The sequence below is a fragment of the Thamnophis elegans genome, chromosome 1, assembly GCF_009769535.1.
Source record: "Thamnophis elegans isolate rThaEle1 chromosome 1, rThaEle1.pri, whole genome shotgun sequence".
Taxonomy (NCBI): Eukaryota; Metazoa; Chordata; class Lepidosauria; order Squamata; family Colubridae; genus Thamnophis; species Thamnophis elegans.
Genome location: NC_045541.1, coordinates 67,553,671 through 67,577,431, shown reverse-complemented (window position 1 = coordinate 67,577,431; position 23,761 = coordinate 67,553,671). Strand labels below are relative to the sequence as shown.

Below are 23,761 nucleotides of genomic sequence, written 5' to 3'. Positions count from 1 at the left end.
ATTTTTGCACAAATTCCAATGGATCATTTGTGCTACTGAATTGTGCCGCAATTTATAATCAGTCTGTGTGATTTTTTTACAGCAGCTGAGTATGTGATCAACAGTTTCATCAGCTTCTTTGCAAAGTCTGCATTTGGCATAATCAGAGGATTTTTCGATTTTGGCCTTAATGGCATTTGTGCGGATAGCTTGTTCTTGCGCAGCCAGGATTAGTGACTCTGTTTCTTTCTTTAATGTACCTGTTGTTAACCATAACCAAGTTTGTTCACTGTCCACTTTATCTTTTATTTTTTCCAGAAATTGGCCATGCAGTGCTTTGTTCTGCCAACTCTCCAGTCTTGATTTTATCACATCTTTTCTGTATTCTTGTTTCGTCTGTTGGGCCTTCAGTAGTTTTTTGTTCTTTACTTCAATTAATAGATGTTCTTGACTTTCTTTTAAATAATCAGCCAGTGCATGTTTTTCTTCTTCAACTGTTTGCTTCACTTGTAATAATCCTCTGCCACCTGATTTTCGGGGCAGATATAGTCTATCAGTATCACCACGTGGATGTAAACTGTAGTGCATTGTCATTAGTTTCCTGGTTTTTCGGTCCAAAAGGTCCAAATCAGCTTGTGTCCAGTTAACTATACCAGCTGTGTATCTTATAACTGGTATTGCCCAGGTATTTATGGCCTTGATTGTATTTCCACCACTCAATTTAGATTTCAAAATTTTCCTAACTCTGTTGGTGTACTCTCGCCTGACAATAGTTTTTACTTCTCCATGCTTGATATTATCCAACTGCAGAATGCCTAAGTATTTGTAGGCTTCATTTTCATTGCATTTAATTAGTTGGCCATTGGGCATTTCAATTCCCTCACATGCAGTGATTTTGCCTCTTTTTATGGATACAGTGGCCCATTTTTCCATGCCAAACTGCATTGAAATATCGGTGCTGAATACTCGGACTGTGTTTGTCAATGATTGGATTTCTATTTCTGACTTTCCATAGAGTTTCAAATCATCCATATATAGTAAATGCGAATTTTTTCAGCTTCTTTGGCTGTTTGGTAGCCTAATTTCATTTTTTTTAAGATTACTCATACCATTTTTTTTTTTTTTTTATTCTCAACTTTTTTATTTTTCTTTAAAAAAAAAACAAACACAAATATGTCATCATTTGTCAATCATTAAGACATTGAAGTACAATTTTTTTTTGTTGTGTGTATCCCTCCCTCCCTCCACCCCCCCACCCCCCCCTCCTCCTTCCCCCCCCCGACTTCCCAGAACCCGTACACGGTATGGATTTTTAACTAACACAGTCTAAAATCTATTGAGAAAAAAGAAATAAAGAAATTAATGACATTCTAGATTGACCTTAGCTTCTTCTTACTGAACTGACTTTTAACAGTTTAAATCATTTCTGATCTTAAGCATAGGCTAACTGGAATTTCTTAGTCCCGTATTTATTTTGTATATAGTCAATCCATTTTTTCCAGTCTCGTTTATATCTCTCATTTGAATGATCTTTGAGATATGCCGATATTTTAGCCATTTCAGCTAAGTTTGTTACTTTCAATGTCCATTCTTGGATTGTAGGCAAGTCTTCCTTCTTCCAATATTGCGCCACCAACAGTCTTGCTGCAGTTATCAGGTGCAGAGTCAAATTGGTCTCTACCACTGTAAAATCAGTACATATACCTAGTAAAAATAACTGAGGACTAAACTTTATCCTTCTTTTAAAAACATTTTGCAAGACCCACCATATTTTTATCCAAAATGCCTTAACCTTTTGGCAGGTCCACCATATATGATAATATGTAGCATCGAGAGAACCACACCTCCAACATTTAGGCTGTACATTCGGATACATAGAAGCCAACTTTTTAGGATCTAAATGCCATCTATAGAACATCTTGTAAAAATTTTCTCTCAGATTTTGAGCTTGTGTAAATTTCACATTTCTTACCCAGATTCTTTCCCATGTATCCAACATTATTGGTTCCTCAATATTTTGAGCCCATTTTATCATACAATCTTTAACTAATTCTGTTTCCGAATCCATCTGTATTAATACATTATATATCCTCTTTATATGCATTAAGCTTTGATCTCTTATTTGTTTAAACAGATTATCCTCAACTTGAATAAAACCAATTTTTTGATCTATTTTCCACCTAGCCTGTAATTGCCCATACTGGAACCATGTTTGAACTACCTTCTCCTCTTTTAATACCTCTAAACATTTTAATTGTAATACCCCCCTTTCCGAGGTAAGAAGCTGTCTGTAAGTAATTCTGTCCTGTTTTTGTGCTGTATTCATATTTTCAATTGCGTGTCTAGGAATTGCCCACATGGGTATCTTGTCATTTAATTTATATTGATATTTCTTCCAGACCCGCAATAAAGCATTTCTTAAAATATGACTTTTAAAGGTCTTATCCAATTTTTTGTTGAATAACAGGTAAGCATGCCAACCAAATACCAGATCGTGTCCCTCAATGTTCAATATTCTATCATTAGTTAAATGAATCCAATCACTAATTACAGATAATGCCACTGCATCATAATATAGTTTTAAATTAGGTAGTTTCAATCCTCCTCTCTCACGTACATCTTGCATTATTTTCATCTTTACCCTCGGCTTCTTTCCTGCCCACACAAATTTGTTGATACCCTTCTGCCATTCTAAAAGGTTCGCATCTTTTTTAAGTATAGGTAACATTTGGAAGAGAAATAAAAATTTTGGTAAAATGTTCATTTTCACTGCCGCTATCCTACCCAGCAAAGATAAGTGCAATTTCTCCCATTTTTTCATCTCTGTCTGTATGCTATACCAAAGTGGTTCATAATTATGCTTATATAATTTCCCATTTGAAGTTAAAATGTTAACTCCAAGATATTTGACTTTTTTAACTACCTCACATCCTAGCATCACTCCTAATTCTTCCTTTTGTTTAATATTCATATTTATAGCTAATATTTTCGTTTTTCCTAAGTTTATTTTAAAGCCCGACACTTGACCATATTGATTAATCATATTCATTAAAACCATACTGGATTCCTGCGGTTGTTCCAATATTATGACCAAATCATCCGCAAAAGCGCGGACTCTATATTCTTGCTGCCTAATCTTGATCCCTTTTAAACCATCCAAGCCCCGTATTTTATTCAACAATACTTCCAAAGTTATAATAAACAATAATGGGGACAAAGGACAGCCCTGTCTTGTACCTTTTCCAATTTGAAAAGAGTCTGTCAGACTTCCATTGACTATGATTTGTGCTGTTTGCTGTTGGTATATTGCTTTAATTGACTGTAAAAAATTATCTCCTATCTGCATTTTTTGCAGTATCTTCAACAGAAATTGCCAATTAACTCGATCAAAGGCCTTCTCAGCATCCAAAAATATAAACGCAGCAGGGATCTGGTTGTTCTTTCCCAAATATTCTAATGCATTAATAATTAATCTAACATTACTTTTCATCTGTCTCCCTTGTATAAAACCTGTTTGGTCCGTATGTATCAATTGTTGAATGACCAACATTAACCTATTTGCTAATATTTTAGTAAAAATTTTATAATCTACATTCAGTAATGAAATGGGTCTATAATTTTTGGGTTGAGTAGTATCTTGATCTTCTTTGGGTATCAAAGATATAAACGCTGTCTTCCAAGATGGAGGGACTTTACCTTCCGTTTGAATCATATTAAATAATTCTCTAAGAGGTTCTACCATTTCTAACTGTAAGTTTTTGTAGTAAACCGCTGTCAAGCCATCTGTACCTGGTGCTTTCCCTGGCTTTAATTGCTTAATTACCTGCAGGATTTCCCCCGAGGTTATTGGTTGATTCAATTTTTGCCTGTGTTCTTCTCTAACTGAAGGTATTTTCTCCTTGTCTAAATATTTGTCTATGTCTAAACCATTAATTTTATCCCCTTTATACAGTTCTGTAAAAAATTCCCAGAAAGCCTTTTGAATCTCTTCCTGTTGGAACACCTCCTTCCCTCTGTAAATCAGTTTAGATATATTTCGAGTTTTCCTTTTTTTCCTAATCTGATAAGCTAACCATCTGCCAGGTTTGTTTGCATTACAAAAAGTATTGTGTTTTGCATATAATAAATTAGTAGCTACCTGGTCAGAGATCAACATGTCGAATTGAGATTTTAATATGTTAATAGCTTCCTTAACCTTTGTATCGTCTGGTTTCCTTGTTAACTCCAGCTCTTTTCTCTTAATTTCCTCTTCCAGTTCTGTTCGTTTTAACCCTTGCTTACTTCTATGTGTTTTATTTATATTCATCAAAACTCCTCTCATATACGCTTTGCTTGCATCCCATACAAATGGTGGTTGTATAGTTTGCTGTCTATCCTGTCCTTCTTGTGGTCTTTCTCTAGGTCCAGATGGTGCAGGGTGTCCGGCCTTCAATATATTATAATAAAAATCTCGGGCTTTCCATACAGAGTTGAGGCGGTACCTTTGCTTATCAAATGTAAATATGATGCCGAATGGTGCATCCCATCTATACTGTATCTGACGATTTCTGAGTTCTTCGACCAAAAAAGCGTAGTCTCTTCTGGCTCTTAACATTTGAGGTGGTATCTCTTTCAAAACAGCCAGGTCTTCACCGCCAATTTGAAGCTTAGTGTTATAAGACGCTTGCAGTACCATATTTCTGAACTCTCTTGTAGTAAAATATATAACGATGTCTCGAGGAAGCTGCTTCTGCTTTGCCAGCCAGGAGTTAACGCGGTAAGCTTTGTCAATTTGCCAGCCTTGGTTGGTCCCTGGTCTTCCCATCAGGCGGTCAAAAGCTTCCGATAGGATCTGTTTCAGGTTCTCCTGTTTCTCCTCACGCAGCCCCCTTACTCTTAATGCGAACTCCATTTGTCGGTACTGTATCATAATAATTTCTTTTTCAGCATTTTCCACTTTTTGTTCCACCACCTCTGTTTTCAATGTCAAGTTAGCATTGGCATCATTAAGAACCTCTAGAGTATCTTCCACTCCAGAAATATGTTCTGTTAATACAGTTACAAGACTCAGCATGTCATCTCTAATTTTATCAACCTTAGCCTCAAATTTCTCATACAACTCCTGTTTAAGTCCTTTTATTTCACTTTTAATTTCACTTTTAATTTCTTCTTTCATTTCTTTTATTTCCTCTTTTCCCTCCTCTCTATTATCTCTAAATTTATCTTCCATTTTAATTGTCTGTGCATTAAGAGCCTCGCTTAAATTACTCAGAAAAAATTCTTTCGTTAACACATCCCCAGCAGGGGGCGTAGGAAGCGGAGGCTGCAGCTTTGTGCCAGGCACTGAGGATGTGCCCCTGGAAGTGGAGGGTGACGACTTCAAGTTAATATTTGGTTTTGAGGCCATTTCAAAATTTGTCTGCCTGCAGTTAATAAAACTCTATCGCCTAAATATGCAGCTTTAAGTAAAGAGGCTTTTATTTTGAAGTTTAAGGCTTGGCAAAAGTTTCAGTGAGTAAACATTGTAACAAGACCGTTCAACAGATTCGTCACCATTTAACTTCCAAATAAGCAAAGTTAATGAAGGAGTAAAATTCTTCTATTGTGAAACCAAAACATATGATAAGCTATCTCTTTTGTTTTGAATTCTTTTGAAGTCTTGTGAGAATTAGCAAAAAGTGTTCGTTATTACCGGAGAAACCAGCCTGCTCGGCGCCATTTTAAAAGCCTCTGAGTAAATAATTTTTCGGAGGAGAAAAAGAGAAGAAGCTAAAATGTTGATAAGCAATTATTGTCCTCGCAGTAAACGGATTCAGCTCGTGATAAGATTAAATCAAACAAAACTTAGAGCAGAGTGGGAGAGACCTACTTTGTCCTGCACAAGGCAGTTTGAAGTTCCCAGCACGGACAGCCGTTCTGCCTTGGGCTAGCCCCCCTTTCCTTGCAAGCACAAAAGCTGCAAAAATCGAAGAGCATTTGCCAGCAAAACAGTTTCTTCTTTCCCTCTTGCCTGAAGGATAAGAAAACCTGATAAGACGTCAGATGGAAGATCCTCTAAACAGGTACGTAGCCAGGAATTCGGAGGCAGCTGATTTTTTGCTGCCTTCACCAGTAGGCTCCTCCCAGGAAGTCCATTTTTTTTAAGATTACTGATAGTGGGATCATTGCGATGATGAAGAGAAGAGGTGAAAGTGAATCACTCTGGAAAATTCCTCGCTTGATATTAACCATTCCGTAGATCTCATTCCCTACTGCCAACTCAGTTCTCCATTGTTTCATCGCCTTTTCAGTAAAGGATGTAATATTTTTGCTAATGCCAGTTGTTTCTAAGCATTTTATGATCCAACTATGTGGCAGTGAGTCAAATGCCTTTTTGTAATCAATCCAGACCATATTCAAGTTTGTTTTTCTGTTCTTACAATTTTCTAATATCGTTTTATCATTATTGTTGTTGTTGTTATTTTGTTAATCTTTGGTGAGATTCACAGCCTTTGAGGCTGGTTGGTAACTCAACAGCTCAAGTCCTAACCAAGGACCTAGTAACTGTTAAGGTAACGTTGGAGGATATAAGCTGTTCCAAGTTGGGTTGTTGTTGTTGTTGTTGTTGTTGTTGTTGTTGTTATTCCTTTAGTAACAACAAGCAAAACAGATTCTTCATTTTTTGCAACATCTGTTATTAGGAAGCATTTGTTAGCGATGGTTGAACTTCCATATACCAAACATTTTGAAAAAGCTTCTGACATCTTGAAATAATTATTGAGCATTCCCAGTTTTAGAAAATCAATGGATCCAACTTTTCAGAAATAGAAATATTACAATTTAAAAATGAAGGTAATCACAATTAGTTTATGTTTACTGGACCACCAAATAATGTTAAAAAAAGGTTTGATTATCCAATTTTGTTTTGTTTCTGTTGGCACTACAAGAAATTTGAGAGGTGATGATAGGTTGTTTCATTTTTACTCATATGATTTAATTCTATTCAGTCATAATTCATTTTTTGTTTTAAGTTACAAATTATGTTAACACAGTCGTATATTTAAGGCATAAATGTGATGTTGAATTCTATATCTAAAATATAGGTTTTAGCATTTTATGATGAATTTTGGCTTTACTAATCTTGGGTTCAGCAAAGAGAATAATTTTACACAGATGGAAAGAATCTTATTTTCCTGAAGTTAAAGAATATATTCAAGATATATGTTTGCTATCAGGTTTTGAAATGCCTTTATATATAGTACTAGAAGTGAAAAGATGGGGCAATATGTTCTTATGATCTAGGTTTAATTATCAGTTAAGGGATTGAGTTAATCTTACATTGATACTATATGGATTTTATTTTCCCTTATTTTCATTTTCATAAATTGAGTTTATTTGAATCACTGTAAAGTATTTTTATTTTACTATGAAAGAAACACTTTGTTGTTTCTGAAAGTTCATTAATTTTAAAAAAAAACATCTACAGGGTATCACTGAGAATGATCTTAATAGAACCTCTCAATGCTGTGGAGAAGTTCAACAAGATGTTTACCTCACCTTCTTAGTTTTAAAATGATTTTCCTTAAATTAAGGTGCCTATTCTTTATACACATTTTTTTTTCATTTGAATGTATTACACTCTGCAGTTAGATTCTCTGGTGCCCTATATGATGAAATCTCTGTCATGTCTTTATGGACCTATTGAATCATGTTTTTTTCTACAAGGGCTCCGAGTGCCTCTTCTAAGAAAATGTAGGAAGAAACTTTTTATGCTAATTTCATTTTAACCAACTTAAATACTATCTACATGATGGAAATCTTACCTGCTGCCATTCCAACATCATTAACCATTTCTTCTGTGATGGATCTCCTCTGACTCATCTTTACTGTTCTTTGACCTTTGCTACTCATCTGCTGTTACCCCAAAGACGCTGATGAATTTCCTAGCACAGAAGAAAGTAATCTCATACACTGGATGTTTCTTTTTTTTTTATAAAGTTTTTTATTGAACACAAATTAAAACATTGGGTACAGCGTAACCATCCTGACAATGTCTTACTAAGGATATATCTATACTATACAATATCTATACTAAGATATAAAGTTATACATTATGACCATCACATTTATTTACATTTGGTCTATTCAGTATTTGCAAACATAAAAATATCCTATTTCCATCCATATTGCTTTGTTTTTAATCGTATAGACATTTTCACTGTTACAGTTTCATGCATAATTCTAATCTCCGTTCTATAAATCTTTTTTTTTTAATTAATTTTTTTTTAATTTTTGTTACTTAAGCAACACATGCCCACACCAGTGGGAAAAGAAAAAATCAAAACACAGAGAAGACAAAAAGAACAAAAAACAAGGCGGGGGAAAAAAAGGAAAAACAAAAGAAGAAAAAAGAAGAAAATGATGAATTTCCTAGCACAGAAGAAAGTCATCTTATACACTGGATGTTTCTTACAGCAATACTTATATTGCTATTTTGCAACTATTGAATGCTACCTTGTGGCTGTGATGTCATATGGCCGATATGTGGCCATCTGCAACCCACTGAAATATACTACTATCATCCAAAACTGTCTGCATTTCATTAGTGATGTTCTGCTATATAGCTGGACTTCTGAATGCATCCATACAAGTGGGATTTCGTTTAAGATTAACCTGCTGTCATTCCAACATCATCAACCATTTCTTCTGTGATGGACCTCCTGTGACTCATCTTTATTGACATCCAACTTGTTCATATTCTGCTCTTTGCCTTTGCAGGATTTTATGAGGATTAAATCCTAATTGATCCACCACATCCATAGTGGTAATCTCCTATTGCCACAATCCTCCAAATGTGTTCACTTGAAAGTATTTACAAAGCATTCTCTACCTATTCTTCCCATCTGATTGTTGTCTGCACTTTCTATGGGACTCTTCTTCCCATGTAACTGTGCCCTAGCTCCAGGTATTCTTTGGAGCAAGACAAGATCATATTGGTCTTTTATGTTGTGATCATTCCTATACTGAACCCCATCATATATAGCAGGGATGTCAAACTCAATTTCATTGAGGGCCACATCACAGTTGTGTTTGACCTTGGGGGGCCAGGGGGCATGGCCAGGGTGGAGGTGGCCAGCTCGATTTCACTTGTTTCAGGGGCATACCTCAGCCAAGGCTAGGGAGATCCATTGTCTGGAGGAAGGCGAGACAAGGGAGAGCGCCAAACACTTGTCCTCCAGAGGAGCCTTGCAGACTATTTGTCATTCTCCTTTCTTCTTCCTTCCCCTCTTTCCTTCTTTTTCCTTCCTTGCTCTATTCACATCTTTCCTTCTTTTTCTTTGTCTTTCCTCTTTCCCTTTCTCCTTACCTGTCTCTTTTTGGATGCACAAATGCAAAAAGGGAAACATTTCTCTGTTTGTTTTGCTTTGCTTTCAGTTTGTTTTGCTAGCTCTCTGCCAGTGAAGATGTTTTTTGCTGGCAGAAAGCTGCAGGAGGCTTCCAGGCCTAAAGTGGGGCTTGGGAGGATCACATATGGCCCTCTCAAACTCCATTTTCACTGGCAGAGGCACCACAGAATGGTCCTTCACCATTTCTATGGCTCCACCACAGACCAGGATTAAGCACTGCACATGCTGTCTCCTGGCTACGGGCCTTGAGTTTGACACCCCTGATATATAGTTTCAGGAATAGAGAAGTTAGAAATGCCATGAAAAAAAACATTTCAAATAATAATAATTTCCAATCATTTTAGAGTTATTTTTTACTTGATCTTCCAAAGATTTTTTGCTGAATTTCTTTCATTCATGCAATAAATGTGTCATATCACTGAGCAGAATAAACACCAATTTCCCTGTTTGGGAGTTACAGAACCAAAGACAGAGCACATTTTTTCTATTTTTCCTTGTTGGCAGCCAGTATTAATGAAACTAGAATCCTACATATGTACATGAATTATTTTAGTGAGAATTATTTAGAGAAACAAATATTAAATTCTAATGCACACTCTAGACAGCTAAGGATTTCCAATTATAAAGATTCTGTAGCATTCTGATGCATGGGTGAAAGCAAGTGTTGGAAACAATTATTCAATTACGTAGACACCATGTGGTTCTTAAACCACTTTGGTTCAGGGGACCAGGAGATTGTGAGTTCTAGATTCCCTTTGCCATAAAAGCCAGCTGAGCGACCTCTCTCAGCCCAACCCACCTTAGAGAGTTGTTCTGGTGGGGGAAATGGGAGGCAGAAGTATTAGATATGTTTGCCACCTCATTTTAACTATTTATAAACATATATAAATACTATAAACACACACACATACATACACACACACACTCACATTAATGGCATCTTTCAGTATGTTATGTTTAGTTTTGCACATCCGGTATGCAATAATATTGCATAATTTAAATCTCTTTGCCCTAAAAAAAGCAACCAAATTACTCTATTTTTTCTTAAAACCCAGAATACTGAGCACACAATATATGGATGGCAACAACTGTACCGTTTAGATAAATTCATTCTTGTGGGATTGACTATCACCATTACACATCTTTTTTTTCTTAAACAAGTCTAATCTATTCTTTTTTCTGCAATTGGTACACTTGATGATGTCTCTTGACCAGATGTTGGCGCTTCTTGTTGACAGAGTCTGAAAGCGTCTCAGAGTGGATAGACCTGCATGGTTATTTTTTCTTCATGTATTTCATTTAGTTTACATTTGGTGCATGTTCCCTTTGGGTCTTCTATGGGCAGGCATATATACATGGAACATATTTTGCAAATCACAAAACTATCAGTCTCTTTTTCCATGATTATGTTTTTAAGGTTATATTTTCCTCTTGCAATTGCCATAATTTTAAAACATTTTAGAAGTTCATTTAAAATTTAAACATTTCAAACATTTCAAAAACATTGAATGATTTTTGTTTCCAAAAAATTAAAAAAATCTAAAACATTTCAATTCCTCTCCTTTTGGGACCCTATTGTGACTAGTATTGAAGCAGAACTTAAATTTAAGTCAGGTTGCCCTCTAGATATAGTTCAAAATCCAAAGATGTATAAAGAATGATAGATGAATAAATATTTGAAAGAATAAAACCTAAGCTGAGAGGGAAAAAATGAAATCTTAGTTGAAAAAAAAATATGAAATCTCAGCTTGGACTTAGGGTCTTTCTTTGGCATTTAACAAGTCTACTGCAGGTAGTCCTCGACAGATGACAACAATTGAGAATAGAATTTCTGTTGTTAAACAAGACATTTGTTAAGTGAATCATGCCCAATTTTATGTCCTTTATTGCTAGACTTGTTAAATAAATTACTTAAGTGAATCAGAGAGTTCATTAAGCAAATCCAGCTTCCCCCATTGACTTTGCTTGTCAGAAGACAGCTGAGAAGGTCACAGATGGAAATCATATTACCCTGGAATGCTGCAACTGTCATAAATACAAGCTTGTTGCCAAGTGCCTGGATTTTGATCAGGTAACAACCCCTGGTTTGCCCAATACACACAATGCATACGTATTTCCCTGGCTTAGCTGATAAAGGAGGAGAGTCTGTGGCTTAGTGGTTAACACATCTGCCTAATATGTAATACAGCCCAGGTTCGAATCCCAGTAAGGGTATGGCTAGCTGATGAGGGCTAAATAGCTTGAAATAGATCTATACTAGTCTCCCTTTATTTATTTATCAGCACAAATACAACATAAATGTAATAAAGGCAACAGTAAAAATATTGGGTTTCTGTCTGGATGTTCTCTTGTGACGAGCCGATAGACATAGAAAGGAAGCAGTAGGCTTCCTCCCATATTTGGGCATACCAGGGGTTGTGACACTAAATACATATATATACATACATATACATATACATATACATATACATATACATATACATATACATATACATATACATATACATATACATATACATATATATATATACACGCATACATACACACACATGTATGTATATGTATGTATGTGTGTGTGTGTATATATATATATATGTATATATGTGTGTAGCCAAGGTGGCGCAGTGGTTAAATGCAGCACTGCAGGCTACTGCTAGATCAGCAGTTCAGCGGTTCAAATCTCACCGGCTCAGGGTTGACTCAGCCTTCCATCCTTCCGAGGTGGGTAAAATGAGGACCCAGATTGTTGGGGGCAATATGCTGACTCTCTGTAAACCGCTTAGAGAGGCCTGAAAGGCCTATGAAGCGGTATATAAGTCTACTGCTATTGCTATTGCTATATGTGTGTGTATATATGTGTATATATGTGTATATATGTGTATATATACATACATATACATACACATACATACACATACATACACATATATACATACACATACACATACACACACAAACATATATGTGTGTGTGTGTGTTGTATTTGTGCTGATAAATAAAGGGAGACTAGTATAGATTATTTCAAGCTATTTAGCTCTCATCAGCTAGCCATACTCTTAGTGGGATTCGAACCTGTGCTGTATTGCATCTTAGGCAGATGTGTTAACCACTAAGCCACAGAGTTCGACTCCTTATCAGCTGAGCCAGGGTGATAGGTTTTGGGCTTAAAGCATGGTCGGAGCTTCCGTTTTTCTATAAAACTTGGTGTGTGTGTGTGTGGAGTGCTGGCTTTGTTTCAGTAAGTGGAATGATTGGTTGTATGGTTGTGTCATGATTGGTAGATTGGTGTTGATTGGTGCTGGATGTGTGTCCGTTGTTGTTTCATGTTGTAATGGCTTGGGTGGTGGGTGGGGCTTGTTTGTTGACTAGGGCTGGTTTCCAGATGTCTGGTAGGTGGGAGGTATCATCACGTTTATTCATGTTGTGGGGTTGTTTCGCTATTTCGATAGCTTCCATAATTATTTTCTTGTTGAAGTGTTCAGTTTTGGAGATTAACCTGGTTCCTTCAAAATTAATTTTATGTCCTGTAGCTTTAAGGTGCTGGAAAAGGGAGGAAGATTTTTCTTTGTTTTTCTTACTGCGTTCTTGTGTTCTGCGATGCATGCATTTATTCTCCTGTTCATTTGTCCTTGGTTTTCTAGCTGGATTTTGTCTTAGGGGTTTCTTAAGATGTTGGCTATTTTTTGGTCAGTGTTGAAGGCTGTCTTGATATTGTGTTTGTGGAGAATTTTGCTGATTTTATCTGTGGTGCCTTTGATGTAAGGGAGGAGGGTAATGCCATTGTCCTGTTCTGTGTCTCGGTTTCTTTGGAGAGTCTCCCTTTGGATTAGGTTGGTAATTGTTTTTCTTTGGAATCCATTGGAGATTAATATGTTTGTGAGAGTATGTAATTCAGTTTTCTGGTGGTCTTTGTCGGCTAGGCGTTTGGTTCTGGAGATGAGAGTCTTGGCTACAGAATTGATCTGTGCAGGGCGGTGATGGGATTGTGCCTTTAAGTAGCGGTTGGTGTGTGTTTTTTTTCCGGTAGATGGGGTATCCTAGGGAGCCATTGGGTTTTTTGTAGATTAGGACGTCCAGAAAGGGAAGTTGGTTGTTTGCTTGGGAAGTTGGTTGTTTGCTTCTATTTCCATAGTGAATTGTATTTTGGGATGTAGACTGTTGAGATGTGTGAGGAAGTTGTCCAGTTTTTCTTTCCCGTGTGGCCAAATCATGAAAGTGTCATCAAAATATCTAAGCCAGAGTTTGGGTTTGTGTTCAGATTTATCTAAGGCGTTAGTTTTTGAAACTACCAACCACACAACCAATCATTCTACTTACTGAAACAAAGCCAGCACTCCACCCACCCCCACCAAGATTTATAGAAAGACAGCAGCTCCGACCATGCTTTAAGCTCAAAACCCAGCATGAAGATGGTGAGTGAGACCTCGCCGAAACGTTGCCAAGACAATCTCAATCTTACATGGGAAAATACAACAAGACCACCATATATACATACATACATACATACATACATACATACATACATACATACATACATACATAAAATTTTGACACATCTTATCATAGTTTATCATATTCTTTCATCTTTCTTTTTTGAATGACATAAGATTAAATGGTAACTAAAGGAATAGTAGTTCAGAAATTCTCCAGTCTGCTCCGGAATTCTCTGTACCAAATCCAGATGGCTGTTTCATCCAATATTTTCCAGAGATTCTTTATTAAGGTCTATCTTATTATGAACTGCATGGACAACAATAGTAACAACATCACAAAACAACAACAATAATGTTACATGTACCAGAAGATAGAGCCGAGGTGGCGCAGTGGTTAGGGTGCAGTACTGCAGGCCACTTCAGCTGACTGTGATCTGCAGCTCAGCGGTTCAAATCTCACCGGCTCAAGGTCGACTCAGCCTTCCATCCTTCCGAGGTGGGTGAAATGAGGACCCAGATTGTGGGGGCAAGTTGCTGACTCAATTTGCTAAAAAAAATCTGTAAACCGCTTAGAGAGGGCTGAAAGCCCTATGAAGCGGTATATAAGTCTAATAAATAAATAAATAATAAAGATGCAACTGTATTATCACTGCAGCTTGGTTACTTTTTGCAGTACCTAAAATGCTGAAAAATTCTAGAAAATTGGAGAGAAATTCCAGCCTGTAAAAGATGGTGGAAAAATGGTTTCTCTTTGGTGCTGGTACGAGAAGAGAAAATCCTCAGACATTTCTTAGAAATTTTTCCCCTAAAGGAAAGCTATTGCTCCTTGTAAGTGTAGTGCTGGGATAGGGGAATTACTCCTCTTTCAGGGCAAGAGTAATAGGAAGATTAACTTTGTATCACAGCCTATCAGGAATATGAATCCCAGTAGTTTAAAAACAAACAGCTAATTAACATCCTGGTAGACAGAGCCACTTCTTCAAAAGGGAGTCCTCATTCTAATCCAATTTAGATAATTCTGAAAAGAATCAAAGAAGTACATTTTGTTTCTCCCAAAATGTTTCTAGGATACCATGGTAAGTGCTCATTTATTTCTTAATCCAATTTGGCACTCAGTGTATATTTAGACAAATACAACAATGAGTCAAAAGGAAAGATATAGTAACAAAGATAAACCTCTATTGAACTGTAGGGTTAGTAAAATCAAATTTATTCAATACATTTGATGAAATATTTTTCAAGGTGGTGGTAATATTTTTTGATCTAGAACCAGTGATTACATTTCAAAAAAGGTTTCTTTACAATGTTTCTTCAGAACTCCTCACCCTCACCACTAGAATCAAAATCACACTCATTTAAAGATCTTCAATCTCAGATATATCTATATATCTATATATCTATATATCTATATATCTATATATCTATATATCTATATATCTATATCTATATCTATATATATATATATATGTGTGTGTGTGTGTGTGTGTGTGTGTGTGTATGTGTGTGTGTGTGTGTGTGTTTGTGTGTGTGTGTGTGTGTGTGTGTATTTGTGCTGATAAATAAATAAAGGGAGACTAGCATAGATCTATTTCAAGTTATTTAGCTCTCATCAGCTAGCCATACCCTTACTGGGATTCGAACCTGTGCTGTATTGCATCTTAGGCAGATGTGTTAACCACTAAGCCACAGAGTTCGACTCCTTATATATATACACAAACACACACACACACATATATATAAATACACATATATACATACATACATACATACATACATATAATATATATATATATATATATATATATATATATATATATATATATATATATATATATATATATATATATATATATATATATATAATCTGATTTCCACCTCATATAGAGCATAAACAGCATCTTGAATCATGCCAGATCAGAAACAAACTAGTAATTATTTGACAACAGAGTATATGCTTATAATTGGTTTCAATTACCGTATTTTTCAGAGTATAAGAGAAACCTTTCCCCCCTTAAAAATGGGTGAAAATTTAGGTGTGTCTTATAGACCAAATACAGGCATTTTTGGGCTCCCAAGGTCTCCACGTGTCAAATGTCAGCCCCCAGAAGCACTCTGCAATACTCTGTGTTTTTGGCCTGCAGAGTGCTTCTGGGGACTGGATAGGGTGAAAATGTGAAGAGCAGAAGGCTTGGGAGCCCCAAAATGGGCTGTGTGGAGCCCTCCAAAAGTATTTTTTCTTGTTTTCCTTCTGTAAATGTAGGTGCATCTTATAGTCAAAAATACAGTAGTAATTTGACCTGCAATATGAATAACCTGAAGTTTCAGATTTCAAGAGCAGTCTTTCATGCAGTATATTCTAATGGTACAAATGAGATGTAAGTGTGATTTGTATATTATGATTGAATCTGACAGGCCCAAGAAAAAGACATGCTAGTCTTAATGAAACAAAGAAACTTCTGATAACCATCAAAAATTGAGCATCCAAACTCAAGACTTCCATATAATTAAGGAGAAGTTGCAAGAGACGTACTACTTTGTCTAGCACAGATAAAATCATTGTTTCCTGAACTCCTTTTCATCTGGCTAGGAACAAGTTCTGTCTTATCTGTATTAGATGCAGTTTCTTCACCTACATTAAGTCCATTACAGTATTAATCTCAGCCATTGCAGCAGAACTTGGATTTCATTGGAAAAATATGGAAATGGTTGTCAGGTTCATACAGGGAGTAGCAGATTCAAAACTGGTTTTGAACCTTTTCCATGTCCTCAATCACTTTCCCACTCTCGTATCTCACACTCTTTAGAGTTTTTTCTAAGTATACTTAAAAGAACTAGAGTCAAGGATCTTCATCCAATCTGCTTATCTAACTACTATTTTGTACACAGATAGTTCTTTTTTCATATTCTCTTCTGTATAGTTGTGTTTTCATATTCTTCTCAGAACTTCAGAAACATGGAGTATTGATAAATGATAAAAATATACAAAAATGATTTAAAACATCATTTTTATAGGGTTGTTTCCCCATTCAGCTTCTTATGAATTGATTAATCTGGCAATAAATCTCATGCTAAACTCTTTCCTTGTAGCCACAATTGATGAACCTGGTCGAATAGGAAAAAAAATGGGAAAAAGAAATTGAGAAAGACGTTGGTCAACAATGTAGTGTTTTTCAAGTGGGTAAGCGCAAAAGACAAGACTATGTTACTGTTAATGCTATGATCTCTATCATTCTCCTTCCCAACCTAGAAAAATCAAAAAGGATTTTCAAAGGGGAAAAGAAAAATGTTTTTTTTTAAAAAAATAACAATATAGTGATCTAATTTTCTTCAACAACATTCATAAAACTGAATTCCACTGAGAAAACTAATAGGCCAAATATGAGTTTCCCAAGCTCTTTAAAGAAAAAGATTAATTGATGTACATTTCCTTTAACAGAAAATTGAAATATATTTAATGCAAATTTTTTTTGGAGCTGACATGGATTTCCTGGAATTAAATCTAATGTTTGACCCGCATGAGAAAGTTCCCTTCAACTTTAAATTCAATTACCGGTAGTTCTCAATTAGTTCCCTTCAATTAGTTCTCCAATTTTACATGATTTTCCCTTTCAGTGAAGAATCAACTAAACCAGTGAGATGATTGGAGGAAACTGCACTGAGGTGGAAGAGTTTATTCTTCTAGGATTCACAGATCATGTAACCCTACAACATGTGCTCTTTGTGATATTTTTATTGATTTATGTTATCACTGTTGTGGGGAATATTGGGATCATTGTGCTTGTGAAAAATGATTCTCGCCTTCAAACACCCATGTATTTCCTTCTGAGCAACTTATCCTTCTTAGACCTTTGCTACTCATCTGCTGTCACCCCAAAGATGCTGATGAATTTCCTAGCACAGAAGAAAGTCATCTTATACACTGGATGTTTCTTACAGCAATACTTTTATTGCTGTTTTGCAACTACTGAATGCTACCTTGTGGCTGTGATGTCATATGACCGATATGTGGCCATCTGCAACCCACTGAAATATACTACTGTCATGTCCAAAACTGTCTGCATTTCATTAGTAATGTTCTGCTATATAGCTGGACTTCTTAATGCATCCATACAAGTGGGATTTCGTTTAAGATTAACCTGCTGCCATTCCAACATCATCAACCACTTCTTCTGTGATGGACCTCCTGTGACTCATCTTTATTGTTCTGACATCCAACTCGTTCAGATTCTACTCTTTGCTTTTGTAGGATTTAATGAGATTGCAACTACATCCCTAGTGGTAATCTCCTATTGCTGTATCATTGTCACAGTCCTCCAAATGCGTTCACTTGAAAGTATTTACAAAGCATTCTCTACCTGCTCTTCCCACCTGATTGTTGTCTGCACTTTCTATGGGACTGTTCTTTTCATGTACCTGCGCCCTAGCGCCAGCTATTCCTTGGAGCAAGACAAGATTGTGTCGGTCTTTTATGTTGTGATCATTCCTATGCTGAACCCCATCATATATAGTTTCAGGAATAGAGAAGTTAGGAATGCCATGAAAAAAACATTTCAGAGAATAATCACCTCCAAGTGACTTGCACACTTTGGGGAATCTACAATTGTTTCAGAATTATGTTTTATTCGTCCTTCCAAAGTTTTTGTGCTGAGTTTCTTTTTTTTTTTTTTTCCAAAAGTTTTATTTTCTTTTAAAACAAACATTTCATCATTCCTCAATCAGTGAGACATCGGAGTACAATTTTTTTGTGTGTCAAAATAGTTCTAGTTTACCACCAAATTCTTGTCTAGCCTAATGTATACCCCTCCCTCCCCCCTCCCTCCCAACCCCCCTCCTCCTCCTCCCCCCCCCCGACTTCCCAGAACCCATACACAGTATGGATTTTTAACAAACACAGTCTAAAATCTATTGAGAAAAAAGAAATAAAGAAATTAATGACATCTCTACATTGATCTTAGCTTCTTCTTGCTGAGCTAACTTTAAACAATTTAAATCATTTCTGATCTTAAGCATAGGCTAACTGGAATTTCTTGGTCCCGTATTTATTTTGTATATAGTCAATCCATTTTTTCCAGTCTCCTTTATATCTCTCATTACACCAAAGTGTTCCAAATTACATATTTTTATATGGATTGTCCTTTTAAAAAAATGATGATAATTTTTTTAGTCTTAGGAACCAGAAATGAAACTTTAACATAAATTAGGTTCTTAAAGGTTTGTTTGTTTTGCTCTCACACTGTATAATGATATGTGTGAGTGAGTTAACAGAGAACAATATGTCAAAAAGTTGTATGTAACCTTTTCATTTTACCAGCTATCAGCTGGTGCATAGACTTATTCTTTGGCCATTTCTCCTGGTAGCCATAAGAAATTTAATGCATTGAGTTGAATGTTTTCAAGAAGATACTTCTCATAGGGAGAATTCATTATTAGTAGTGGCAATTGTGTCTTTTTAAAAAGATTTTTCTCCCCCACTCTACAAGGAACAGCAGGAATAACTTGGCAGCCATTGTTTGGGGACAATTTGTGAAGGTGCAACTTCCACTACTAATAATGAACTCCCCCTATGGGAAGTAACGTCTTGAAAAAAAAAATCAACACAATTTATTAAATTTGTTATGGCCACCCATTCCATTACTTTAGATGCTGGATAATTTACAAAATTCCCCAAATAATTAAAATAGTTAAAACACACACAAACAGGCAGCATGGATTGAAACAGCCAGAACAATAAATAGCACAGATATGACAGAGGCTGTTTAAGTTTAAGAGATCCTTCCACCAAACTAAGATGTAGACTGAGAATGCAGCATTAATGTTCCACAATAACACCAGAAATAGCTGGAAGCAATTCCATTTCATTATTTCTTATTTCTGATTGACCCAAGAAAGAAATTCTCTGTGACGAGTAAAAAGAAATGTGAATTAAATTGTCTATTGGCAGAATTGAAGTAATTGTAATGTCACATCCATTTGATTTTCCATTCTGTGATGGCCATCTTCCAAAATGCTTCCCAGTCTGGCATAAAGTTATAGTACACCACATAATAGCCTATCCAAATACTAATGAGGTCTGAATTTGTTTAGCTCTGGCACTCACATATGGTCAACTAGACGCTGTTCCCTGAAAGGTATCACAGCATATTTTCATTGTATTTCATTTTATTGGTTGGGGCAACCACAAACACTAGTGGGGAGGGTTTCAAAACAACTATAGCATTTTTAATGCCTCTTAAATTCAGGGGATATGGAAGCCAAAAGATTAAGAGTTCTGGACTCCCTTCATCATAAAAGCCAGCTGAGTGACCTCTCTCAGCCCAACACACTTCACAGGGTTGTTCTGGTGGGGAAAATAGGAGGCAGAAGTATTTGGTCTGTTTGCCACCTCATTTTAACTATTTATAAATATATATAAATATTATAAACACACACACACAAAATCACATTAATGACATCTTTTAGTGTGTTATGTTTAATTGTGCATTTGTCACATCCAGTATGCAATAACATTTACAATTTAAATCTCTTTGCCCTAACAAAAGCCACCCAGTTACTCTAATTTCTTCTTAAGACCCAGAATACTGAACTCACAATATATGGATGGCAACAACTGTACCACATTGGATGAATTCGTTCTTGTGGGATTTACTGATCAATTAGAGCTACAGATCATCCTATTCAGAGGTGGTATACTGCCGGTTCAGACTGTTTCACCTGAACCAGGAACGAAAATTGCAGGTAGCTCCGCCCACCCGCCCTGGCTCTATGACATCCCATTTAGGCCCCTTTTTATCCAAGGTGCATGCACAGAAGGTTCACATTTGCGAACCCTTAGTGAAGGTAAGTGAATACCATCCCTGATTTTATTCATTATATTCCTTCTGGTTTATGTTATCATTCTGGTGGCAAATACTGGATTTATTGTAATACAAAGGATTGATTCATATCTTCAGACCCCAATGTACTTCTTTCTCTGCAATTTGTCCTTCCTTGACATGTGCTATGCCTTCATCATCATCCCCAAGCTATTAGTGGATTTCTTATCGCCGAGAAAAGCCATTTTGTATTCCAGATGTATGACCCAGTTATATTTTTATGCTGTTTCCACAACCACAGAATCTTATCTCATAGGTGCTGTGGCATACAATTACTATGTAGCTGTTTGTAATACCTTGCTGTATACTGTCATCATGTCTCATAGACTATGTGACTGACTGGTATTGGAATCCTATGCATGCAGGTTTCTAAATCCAACAGTTTTACCTTAAAAATATCAATTGATGACTCCAACATCACTTTTAATCAAACTGGCCTGATCTGATATCCATCTCAATCGAATCCTTGTTTTTGTTTTTGTTGGATTTAGCAATAGCAATAGGAATAAGATTTATATACCGCTTCATAGGGCTTTCAGCCCTCTCTAAGCAGTTTACAGAGTCAGCATATTGCCCCTACAGTCTGGTCCTCATTTTACCCACCTCGGAAGAATGGAAGGCTGAGTCAATCCTGAGCCGGTGAGATTTGAACCGCCGAACTGCAGATAACAGTCAGCTGAAGTGGCTGCAGTACAGCACTCTAACCACTGCGCCACCTCGGCTCTTACCACTACATTCATAATTCTCCTCTCTTACTGTTACATCTCATCTACCATCCTCATATGCATCTGGCCACTATTAGTTTTTTCTATGGAACCAGCAGGTTCTGACAGGTTCTGGAGAACCAGTAGCAGAAATTTTGAGTAGTTCAGAGAACCGGCAAATGCCACCACTCACTGGCCCCAGAGTGAGGTGGGAATCGAGATTTTGCAGTATCCTTCCCCTGACATGTTCACCAAGCAATACCCACCAAACCACACCATGCCCATCAAGCCATGCCCATAGAACCGGTAGTAAAAAAAAATGAATTTCACTGTATGAAACCCTTCTCTTTATGTATTTGTGACCCAGCCAGTGGTGAAATTCATTTTTTTTTTACTACTAGTTTTGTGGGTGTGGCTTGGTGGGCGTGGCAGGGGAAGGATACTGCAAAATCTCCATTCCCACCCCATTCTGGGGCCAGCCAGAGGTGGCATTTTCCAGTTCTCCGAACTACTCAAAATTTCTGCTATCAGTTCTCCAAAACCTGTCAGAACCTGCTAGGACCAGCTCTAGTTTCTTCTTGGAACATAACATTGTTTCAGTTATGTATACTGTGGCAATCCCCTTTCTCAATCCTTTGATATACAGCCTCAGGAACCAAGAGATGAAGGTTGCCATAGTGAAGACAAGGGAGAGACTCAGAATGACAAAATTAAGGTGGCATCCACAGAGAATATTGTAGCTTAGAAAAGTCTTTCAGCTGACATGAGAAACAAGGAGAAGAGAACATTTTAAAGCAGGGGTGTCAAATTCATGTTGTCACATCATCACGTGACATATCACACACACACCCCTTTAACTACACTGGGTGTGGGTATGGCCAGCATGTGACACATCTGGCCCATGGGCTTGGAGTTTAACACCCCTGCTTTAAAGGATAACTAAAGCAAACCAAAGATTGAATAAAATAATGCTGAAAATTTGCCAAGAAAATCGCAGGGAGTTGTCTTCAGAATTGGACATGACTGAACAGATATCCAGAATATCCCCTGGAGCAGATACTTCTTACCTGTTCCACACTAACTATTTAGTTCTGAGTTGCTTAGGAGATCGGAGGCAATTTGAGCCCAATGATCTTTATTAATACAATCAGGAACTAACATAACAAGCAGTTTCTCTGACAGCTTTTTGTGCCCGAGCTGTCAGAGGAATAATCAATCAGAAGTCTGCAATTCTCTTGCTGGCTGGCTGCCACATCGGAACCAATAGGGTTGCTTCTATCCTTGACTGACACCTAGCAGTCATAACCGCAAGGACCCCTTCCTCCCAGACCACGCAAGCGTAGTCTTGTAAGTAGGCAGACCAGTGGCGGCTCTGCGCAGAACACCTCAGTTCCAGGGCTGGTGCTGGTGAAGAAACATGTCCAGGCTCCTCCTCTGCTGTGGGACCCATCATGACATCATCAGCTGGAAACCTCCCACTTGTAGGCCGTCTGGACTCTACAGGTAGGTCTCTTGCCAAGAACGCTTCAGGAGGTAGAGACGGTGGTTCCTCTGAAGCAGTGTTTTGTAGCTGGTAGGTGGTAGTAGGTCTTTGAACTTGGCATTGCAATGGAGTTGGTTGAACGGCTTCATTGTCAGTAGGAACTTAAACTTGTTGTGGTAATGGAGGTGGTTGAGTGGCTTCATTGGCTTTCGACTGGTTGCAGCACCACAGCTGATCTATGTGGCACTGCCACATCCATCCATCATTTAATCGGACCCTATAAGAACAGGGCCCAGTTACCACTGTGATTTTACCCAGTACCCATTTTGGGTCACTGGTGCCGTGCATCCAGGAACAACTCACTGCTGGCGTCAGGCTCACTCTCTCTTGTCTCCTCCCCACTGGTCCAAGGCTCAGGTGCCTCCTGGTGGCCAACCAGCCTCTCTGCACCCTGCTTGGAGTCAGAACCCTGTCAGGGTCCTCCACATCCTCCACAGCCGACTCATAGGGCGTCTCGCTGTCGGAGTCTGGTGGCAGCTCCAATGGCTCCTGATGGGCCACAACAGATTTGTATCAAGGATGCTATGCTAGCTTTCAAAGCATTTCTTTATTTCCTCTCACACCTGGAGGACATTCCAGCCTTATCTCCAATTCCTGAACTAATTATAATTACTTTCCTTTTTTTTCTTATTATTATGCCCATACCTTCTATTTTGATCAATACCTTAGTTTTATATCTTATTATCTTACAGTATCCTAGTTTATGTATTGCTGACATGCTTGCTCTTGGCTGCCCCAGTATTCTTCTGGAATTCTAAACCTTGGTAAAGGCACCATTTTCCTGTTAAGCCTCCCCAAATCAGTTACATCTTTAATAACAGTAGACAATTTTTGCTCTGAACATTGTCTCTGCCGTATTGGATGT

General features: G+C 37.2%; 1 protein-coding gene and 1 pseudogene across 1 annotated transcript; both read left to right on the top strand.

Annotated features, from left to right (window-relative positions):
- Positions 1-7,829: 7,829 nt before the first annotated feature.
- On the top strand, positions 7,830-16,749 carry LOC116504917 (annotated as a pseudogene).
- Positions 16,750-17,413: 664 nt separating this feature from the next.
- LOC116502719 (olfactory receptor 1020-like) lies at positions 17,414-18,352 on the top strand. Its single transcript, XM_032208622.1, has one exon. It carries the CDS (start codon positions 17,414-17,416, stop codon positions 18,350-18,352), a length of 939 nt encoding a protein of 312 aa, XP_032064513.1.
- Positions 18,353-23,761: the final 5,409 nt, after the last annotated feature.

Excerpts from the sequence above, each read along its gene's own strand:
- LOC116502719 (XM_032208622.1), top strand. The coding sequence starts at position 17,414 with ATGATTGGAGGAAACTGCACTGAGGTGGAAGAGTTTATTCTTCTAGGA.